The sequence below is a fragment of the Miniopterus schreibersii genome, assembly GCF_964146895.1.
Source record: "Miniopterus schreibersii genome assembly, chromosome: 17".
In the NCBI taxonomy this organism is placed as follows: domain Eukaryota; kingdom Metazoa; phylum Chordata; class Mammalia; order Chiroptera; family Miniopteridae; genus Miniopterus; species Miniopterus schreibersii.
Window position 1 is genome coordinate 12957738 of NC_138117.1, and position 9424 is coordinate 12967161.

The following is a 9424-nucleotide window of genomic DNA, read 5'->3' on the forward strand; positions in this document are numbered from 1 at the left end:
TGGAAGGCTTAAAGTGCTGAAAATGAGTCATTTGTTTATTCAAGTGTTAAATAAATTGAATATATAAGTTAACTTCTGACTTACTTAAAAGTATTTTAATATATAAGTTAACTTCTGACTCACTTAAAAATATTTTAAGAACATTTTCCAGAGCCTATTTTGACTGTGTCAATTACCTAGATACCAAAGTTGTTGTACTATGTTGCCTGATGAAATAGGACATACAGCAACACTCAAAACCAGTATTACAAGCCTGGCAAACAGCATCACATTTGGGTGACGCACAGAATCCATCACCCTAGGGGAAAACGCTATGGTCACAGTACGGAGTCTTTACATGTTCTATATTATTTCTACATAACGTTTTGAGATGACAGAATTGTAAACTATGAAGTGCTGTCCCATAAAAAGATATATTCAGAAACAGCCCCGTCATTTAACTGCTGCTCTCGACAAAACTGGGACTTGGAAAACATTATCTTCAGGAGCATTTCTCAAAATACACTGAACGGTAGCATTTTGATTTGTAATTTTTTGCCATTTCTTACATTTCTTAGTCAATTCAGAGCAGCTCTAAGGATTGTGATAATGATGGCTTCATTCTGGCTAAACTCCATACTCATTTCAAACTCCTAGACTTTATAAAGTAGGTCATGCAGCTCCTTAAAAGATTCATGTTTCAAGCGAAGAGTTAATGGCTCAGCATGTTAGGCTCCACCAGCAAGGTGTACCCACATATCATCAGTCCACATACATCACATGCCTAACACACACACAACAGCGTGCACACAGCGGCAAAAATTTAAACACAACAGCATTGTGAAAACTTCAAGCGTTTGCAGGCATCCGCACTGCTAGATCTCCTCTCATATGCTAGGTATCCTACTAACTACCCCGAAATTACACAAATCAAAATGTTACCTCTGTTCAAACAATCCTGCAGTTCATTATATAACAGAAAGTGCCATCCTTGATCGCCCAGGAACCAAGGTAGTGGTGATTCTTGGAGCAGAAGTAGTGCCGAATGGTTGGAGGCAAAACTGAAACATATTGTTTAAGTAAACCTTGAGGGGAGGGGAGGGGATCTTATGCGCAGTTGATGGATTTTTTCATATCAGCTTCCACAAAGCCTCGCCGGGGCCTCCCCACCACCGAGCAGTAAACAAGCCGCTGACGTTCAAGGATGGCAGCTCTGGACACCTCCGTCTCCCCTCTTTTCCCTTCTTGCTAAACTTTATTACGGTTCCCTCAGTTTTGAGTAAGCCAACATTCATTAAATAAAAACGTATTGACGGAGAAACCTGTAACTTGAAATTTAGGCTTGAAAACGTAGGAAAAAATGAAATTAGCCAAGACACTCTCACTATGTTGATGCGAACAACTTCCAGCTTAAGTTCCTAAAGATTTTCCCGACAACTCCTTAAAGAAAGAATTAGCAAAGAAAGAACGTCTCTGATTTGAACCAAAGTGTACAGTTCTCACCAGAAAAACTGAGAAAGTCCTAAGGTAAATCAAAACTGTCAAATTTCTATGTAAAGAGCAGCTCAACTTGCCTAAATATGTGGAATGCTTTTTATGATAATTATAAACACCTTAAAAGTCATTTTAAGGTATCAATGTGATACCTAATTTTCAGTATGTATTATTTCTAAAATAAGCTCTGTTTTTTTTAAAAAAACAAACAAACCTCAGAACAAATTTGGGGTTAAAAACAAAGCCCCAGACAAGTAACCATAAGATTTCAACCTTAGGAACAATTCACATCAGAAATGTTGCTCAGTTCTGGCTCACCAAATGGGGTGGAGGGCCCCCTCTCTGGGTGGAGTGTCTTTCCCCAAGGAAGGAAATACTGGCACAAATCTTTTTGCCCTCCTCAAAGATTTTCCTACTTGCCAGCTTCTGAAGTTGCCCTGATGTCAATCAACATCACCAAGATGTCTCTTAATTGGAGAAAGTTCGGTTTGCCCGTGCAAGATCAGGAAGAGAGAAAATGACTATGAAAAAAAAGGGGAAACTTGAAAACACTGTGTAATTAATAGGGTTAAAAAATTATCATCTAAAATTGCGAGAGAGAGAAAAAAGACGCCAGCAGAAACTGCCCCTTAAAATTAACGCTTTCCCTCTAAAAATATATTTTTGTAAAGTTTCATCTATTTTCCTTCCTCTGCACATAAAAATGATTAATGTTACAATTAAACTTCCACATTTCAGGCTCTTGCTAACAGGTGTAGCGTTCTTTATATAAACATATTCATTGACCTGTCGCCATTGATAATCTTAATTAAGTCATCTCAGTTGAAACAAAAACAAATGTTCTTTTCCAAATAAGAAAGAAAGAACGGAACACAAATACCCACTTCTCCCCAAAACCCAAAAACTGTTTAAGTTACGGTAACCTGAAATGCACCAGCCATCACAGAGAGCAACTGGAGAAATCCGGCAGTGTTCAGCAGGAAAGATTTTTAATAACAGATTGAAAAACAAGAATAAAAATAACTACATCAACAGAGCCTTTCTTCCTCAGGCCACAAGCCCGTTCTTACTTGAACTTTTTTTTTTTTTTTAAATGGCATTTTGGCCACTAAAACCAATCCAGAACATTATTAAAAGTTAAAAGCTACCAATTACTTCTGTCTGTTCTTTTAAAGCAAAGTTTGGCATTACGTCAGTTGGTTTAAAGAAAACAAGAGAGAGAGAGAGAAAGGGTAGGAGAGAAAGTTTCCTGCTTGTATAAACTAAACCACCAGGGAAGGTGTCTAGCCACTTGTAAAGTATTTACTGCAGGTTTTTAAAGAGCTAAAAAATATTTAAATATTAAAAGTTTTCTCTTATTTTTAATGAAACATACTTAGGAACAAAAAAGTGTAGCCTTAATGTCCTCTTTGAAGTGTTTGGATGCTATTGGTATTTCAATCATAGCTCTCCATCAGAAAATGATTTCCAATGATGCTTCAAATGTGAAATACATAGATAATTTCATCTTTGTTTTTGCTCCTTGGATTTGTGGTATTGAGGGGAAAAAAAGTGGGGTGACAAAGTGGACATTGCTACTCCAACAGCCACTATATGGCTACAGTGACCAGTCACACTTCTTCATCTGACTCGTAACAATTCAAATAATTTTCATCCACAAATCCTTCTGCAAATTCAGTGAGGAGGTTTCCTTAAGTCTAAAAAATCTCTTTCTAGCCTGAATCAAGTTCCACATCATTATCCCATCAGAGAACCAAACCAAAGACCAACGAACTCAATTTCCAGGGATCAGAGAACCACAGGGTGATATGACGATCCTAAAGGTGACCATCAGAGCAACACTGAAGACATTATAAAGGCCCTATATAATTAATCAAATATCCTACACAAATAAACAAACCGCTTAAGACCCACTCATACTCCAGGATAAATTTGTTAAAGTGGTTATGCCCTCTGCAGCCCTGGTTGCTACTGAACAGTAGTATAAAACAACACTTGGTATTTTAGCATATTTACTTTAACCCACTGGTTAAAGCTTTTAGGAGATAAATAATTTTGATCACTACAAAAACTCTGCTCAATTTTTTTTCAGTGTAAATGATTACAAAGTGCATTAGACTCCTCTATACATAAGAAGTATAAGTACTCTTAGAGAAGTAGATTAAATTTCTACTTGGCAAAGGATATAAGAGTTTCTTCATATTTTATCTAAGGGGGACCCTACAATTCCATAAATCATGACTATTACAGTAACAAAAAATTCGCTTCTTTCTGTAGGATGATATCAAAAGAGGAATGTAGTTATCACACAGATAAAGTAAAACCAAGGCTAGATATGCTGTCATTAATTTCCCCAAATTTCAATAAATAATAAATCAGAGAGACAAGTAAACAAGACTCAGAATTAGTTGTCAATGGCATTAGTAGTTATAACCAGCAAAAGGGAGAGAGAAAGAAACCTCAGTTACCTGAAAGCTTCACCAAGGATGAACAACAGAAAGCAAGTCCATAAAACTTGGCTGCTTTTATCAAATTGATTGTAACTTGTGAGCTGCACTATTTGGGACAGAACCGTCTGAGTTTATAGTTTTCTATGCCTGCCAAAAACAGATGCAGACTACCACACGAGCTGTCCTGCGGAAACTAAATTAAGCAAAGGCAAATACCAAGTGGAAAGTTGTCAGTCTGTTGAATGAATGGCTTCATTTTACACACCAGAGAATATCTTAATAAGAATATGTTTTAATGTGCGCCAGTCATTTTATTTTAAGTGCATCACTTATTTCAAAAATACTTTTCCCTTGAAATCAGTGATAAATACCTGCGCATAACTTTTAAGAGTCTTTGTTTTACACACAATAGCACAGTATTGTTATATTATTTTTGGCTACCAAGGGGCAATTTAAGTGAAAAATAATAATTTTTACATATCTGTATTATGTAAAACATTTAAAGGCCAGTTACTAATATTTGTGCTCATTTCCAATTTGAAATAAAGCTCTAGTTCAAAAACAACTTGCTACAAGTTCTCTTAAAACTTTCAGTAATGTTTATTTACTTCAACAGAGAAAGAAAGACAGTTTATTAAAACTTAACACCTTTTGGCGTTCTTAATAGAAATATGCAGATCATTAAGTGCAAATTGTGGTATTTCTCTCTCTGTCTCTCTACACACACACACACACACACACACACACACTGATAATGATAATATAATAGAAACATCATTGAAATACTAGGATCCTAAAAGCAGCTTTTTCACAGCTGCATTCATTTCCCTGTTTTGAAGGTTTTCCTGATGAATGAAGATTTCCTTATGTGTATTTGAGAGACCGACACTGCGGAAATCAGAGTAAACTCAGAAGTAGTATGACTTAAAAGAAAAGTAAAAATAATACTGAAAATATAGTAGGGGCATATGGAACTCACTTATGATTGGCACACTAATATGGAGCCTAACCTGTTTTTAAGCGAAAATTTTATAAAGTCATTTAAAATATTATCGTCAAAAAGCTGAGGTCTAAAAACAGCTCAGACTTCTCAGCTACTAGGACACTTTCCCCCTAGTATTTAATGTTACCTTGAAGACACAAAGGACAACATCTAAAGAGCAGCAGAGACCCTTCCAGCGTCTAGAATTCAGAGGAGTGACAAACTTTTTTGTAAAGAACTTGTTATGTCCCACGATTTATTTGGAGAGTGTCAGACTTAGTTATTATTCTGTGTGGGAAAGTACTCTGCACACATATATCCTAACATACAACAGATATATTGGGAAGCCGCAAACATCAGCTCAAGGATGGGAAATAATACTTTGCCAACAGAGTATTCATGAAGCTTCGGGATGCCTCCCATTTAGAGAAATCAAGTCAGAATGTTGGCATGAAATTCCATTTCCCCTCAGGAGTTCTCTTCCCACACTGTTAATATCCAGAAGTAATCGTCAAACTTTAGCAGGTTAGTGGCCCTGTCTATGACGCTGAACCTCGAGATGTTTCATCCCCGGGTATAACTTTTAAAGGAAAGTTTAAAAATCTGAGCAGAGAGAAGCTCCCAGAGCAATATTTTTGACTTGTTAAGATGAAGCACGTCATTAATATACTTTCACTTAAAGGTAAAAAAAAAAAAAAAATCCTCCAAATGTTGGTATCATTTCCAGACTGTCCTGTCAGCATCACAACTTACAGGAAACGCTTCATCTTCCCATACAAAACCCTGTATTTATTCACAACCCCGGTGCAGTTGGGGAAAGAGAAAAAGCCCACAGCATTTTAGAGCTGGTCGGCTGTTTTATGCTCACTGGTGGAATATCTGAGAAAGTGTTCTAGGCAAATGAGCAGCATGTAAGAAACTTGACAACACCGAGCTCAGAAACTTTCATTCTCATTTCGTCCACGTCAAGAACTGGCTGCGCGCGTTCCTTCCCCTCGCCGCCCCTTGCCTTTTTCACTCTGGCAGCCCTTTCGAAATGATCAACTTTTCCTTAAAACCAGCAGGAAAGTAACATGATGCCAGCAAGCATCCATAGGTTTTAACTTAAAGAGCTGAAGGGCTTTGAAGACTGGCTGGAAGGTTCCTATTTTATTTTATTTTTATTTTTTGCTTTGAGCAATCCAATGTTAGCCAACAACCAGGCCTAGAGTTATCACTTCTTTGTCATTTTGTCTCTCTGGGTTGGTCCCTTTGTAGTTACTGTCCCTCGCAGACCCTTTCCTGTTCACCTGGTGCCTTGACAAAAGTTCAATGACTCCCCAAAAGTGCGCCGGGTCAGGACTCGGCCTAACTTCTCTGCGATTTCCCTTCTCCGCTCAGCTGCTCCCTCCACTTACCTCGCTGAACAGTCTAGCCGTGATTTTCCAAAATAGGGCAACAAGGATGAACACTCTATCATAATTCTCGCTCATCATTAAGGTCCATCGCTCTTACTCAAAAACTTTCATAGTTATCAATTATGAGGCCTAAAAAGATAGGAGGAAGTAAAGCGAGACCTAACATTGAATAAGTCCAAGATCCCCCCTCTCCCCTGAAGCCCACCAGTCCTCGCCCTCTAACTTAACTCGCTTTAGAGTCTTAGGGCCATAAAAACAGTTGCTGACTTCCCTGGGGGGGGAACCACCACCCTCTCACACAGGTACTAACAAAAATAAAAAAGAAAAAGAAAGCTGTCCCAGCCACAAAAACAGCTCTGCACTTCAAACAGCTCCCACCTCCGCCTCACCCGCAAATTATTCACGGGGTCCTGCAATCCTGGCGCTCGGGAGGGGGCAGGGGTGTTTGCCTTGGCCTTGCGGAGATGCGTTTCTCTAGAACCCAAACAGGAACTGGACAGAAGGCGAAGCGCCCGTCCGCCCCGAGGTCCCACCGCTGCTGTCAGGCGGCTCATCCCCGGCCAGCGGCCGCTGACCCGAGACCCAGGGCGCATCACCCGCGCGGCGGAGGAAGCCTGCCCCTCGCCCAGCCCCTGCGGAAGCGCCCGGGCCGCCAGGCCCTGCCACATGGCACGGAGGGGCACGGAGCCCCCGCCGGCCGCCCGGGCGCGCGCGCGGGGGCCTCGGGGATGCGACAGCCCTCCCGCTCCAGCCCCGCTGGGCCTTGCAGGGGAAAAAGTTTGAAGCCTGGCTTTGCAAACTCTCCAAAGCCAACGCCAGTCCTGGGCTGTTTTCCTACTTTGGGGACCACACGGAGGCCCCTGTCGGAGACCCCGCCCGGCCCTCCCGAGTCCGCCCAACTTACTACTCTGCATGCTGGTGCCTAGTCTGCTCCCCGCTTGTCGGGAGCCCCAGAAAGCTGGCGGCGGCGGCGGCGGCGGCCCCTCGGGTCCGGCCACCTCCAGCTGCTCCGCTGCGCCCGGTAGGAGAGAATTAAAATCAGCCCCGAGGAGACGGCGAGGGGGAGTGGGGCAGCGCGGGGGAGGGGGCACCGGCCTGAAACTTCTTTTTTTGGCAATTGGAGATTTGTTTTTCCTCCTCCCCGGCGGCTGAACTTGACCCTCCTGACTCCAGGGGCTACTGCAGTTGGAAGTCGCTGTTTCTAAGGCTCGGATGCCTCGGACCCACCGACAGGAGGAGAGGCAGGGGGGAAAGAGGGCAGAAGCGAAGAAAGAAAGAATCGCACGCGCAAAAAAGGAAGAAAGAAAATGCATGTGAAACCCGAGAAGCCTGCGCTTGGCTTTCTGCACACTCTCCCTCCGCTTTTTTTTTTTTTTTTTTTTTTTTTTTTTAAAGAAAGTCACTTTTAATTCCCAGGGCTCCCCGCTCGCGATCGCCCACATTTTGCGCACACACGCGCGGGCGCAGCACTCGCAGCGCGGAGCCCCGGCCCGGCCGAGCGCCCCCCGCGCCCCCGCGCCCCCCGCGCCCCGGCCCCGCGGCCGCCCGGGCCTCCCCTCCTTACCTGTTGATTAATCGTCAAGAACACCCTCCGCAGCCCGAAAGATGGTGGCGCGGCGGCCAGAGCCATGAACCGTCTTCTGTTGTTTGCAGAGTTGATCTTGGATTATTTGGGGGGGGGGGAGAGAAAGGTCTTTCCTGCCTCCCCCCCTTTTCCTTCCCTCCCCCCCTTTATAAAAAAAGAGAGAGAGAGAGCAAGAGAAAGAGAAAGGAAATAGAGCAAGGATGTGCCCGGTGCCGGGTGGGAGAGGGGAGGGGGGTGTTGTTTTTTGTTTAAAAAAAAAAAAATGGGAAGGCGAGAGAGCGATCGAGAGGACGCGGGGTCTGGAGGAACGAGCAGCACCAAAACAGAGGACGCTTGAGATTGCAGTGAGATCGGGTCTTTATCAGAAATGTTATCGCTTGTCAGGACCTCAGTCTCCGCGCATTACGTCAGTTTCAAGACACCAACACTATTAATATCAAAGGAGCCTTCGCGGAGGAAAGCGCCACCCCAGACCGAGCTCCCTTAAAGAGACAGCGCGCGTCCCCGCGCCGCCGCCGCCGCCGCCGCCCCGCCCGGCCCCGAGCACCCGCCGCCGCCGCCGCCGCCGCCGCCGCCGCCGCCGGGACCGGCCTCGGCCGCGGCCAGCCGGCTGCGCGAGAACTTCGCCCGAGTCCGAGCGCCGCGAATGAGAGCTGCGCGGGGCCGGGACCCGGCTACCTTCCCGCCCCGCCTCTCCCCCTCCTCCTCCGCCCCCACCCCCGCGTGTGAACGCGCGGGCTGGAAACGCAGGGGAGCCGGGCGGCTTGAGGAATAACCCGGGAGAGGCCAGACCTACCTTGGGAGGGGGTGGGGGCAGGTGGGGGCCGGCGCGGGGCGGCCGGAGCCGGGGTCCCGGGACGCTCGGGGATGCTCCCAGCCACGGTCCGGAGAACTCCAGAAGTGCTTTTTACCTTTTTGGGTGTTACTTTCCCTCCTCCCTCCCAGTTAAACGACGCAGGATTTGTGTCTGTGAGCGGCCCCTCCCCCGCCCTTTTTCTGGGACGTGCAGAAGTCTCGGGACACCTACCCCGGCGGTGGTCTGCGTGTCCCGGGCGCCGGATGGCAAGTGGCATTGAGAACTTGAACTCTGTGCCGAGCCCGAGAGGCGCGGCGGAGGCTGCTGTGGCTCTGTGGCTGGGGGGGCCCGGCCGGCTCCCCGGGTGCCTGAGCGGGGTGCTACGAAAGAGAGAGTGGGAGCATTATTCAGACGCTGCCACATTAGTACCTGCAGCTCTTTGGAGTTAGGGGAACCGATGAGGAACACTGACTTAAGCATGGCATTCTTTGCACTCCTTCACATCTCCAGACACTCTCATTGTTAAGTGAAATTCCCTTAAAATAAGTTACTGAATTGAGTGGGGTGGGGTTTTTTTTCTTTCTTTCTTTCTTTTTTAACTTCTAAAAACCAACAATGCATAAAAGAGGACCGACAGGATTCAAAGTATAGTAGGTGTTAAAAACTAAGTAAACATCTCTTGGGAGTTTGGACTTCATTTTCTTCAGTTGGGTGACTTTAAGTGGCATGTTTTTCCCCTAG

The 9424-nt window shown here is 44.8% G+C and overlaps 1 protein-coding gene across 5 annotated transcripts in view; it reads right to left on the reverse strand.

The window, feature by feature from the left end:
• The window catches only part of TRPS1 (transcriptional repressor GATA binding 1), a 220077-nt gene extending 211672 nt beyond the window's left edge, over positions 1-8405 (reverse strand). For 2 of the 5 annotated variants that reach the window (XM_081116453.1, XM_081116451.1), the window contains exon 1: positions 7867-8405. Coding sequence is in view for 1 of the 5 variants with exons in the window: in XM_081116450.1 (XP_080972576.1) it covers positions 7207-7216 (10 nt within the window). In the remaining 4 variants the exon portion in view is untranslated. Of the gene's footprint in view, positions 1-6302; positions 6414-7206; positions 7602-7866 lie in introns of those variants that run through there. The other 3 variants (XM_081116450.1, XM_081116452.1, XM_081116454.1) reach the window with 3 other exon arrangements.
• Between the last annotated feature and the right edge of the window lie 1019 nt (positions 8406-9424).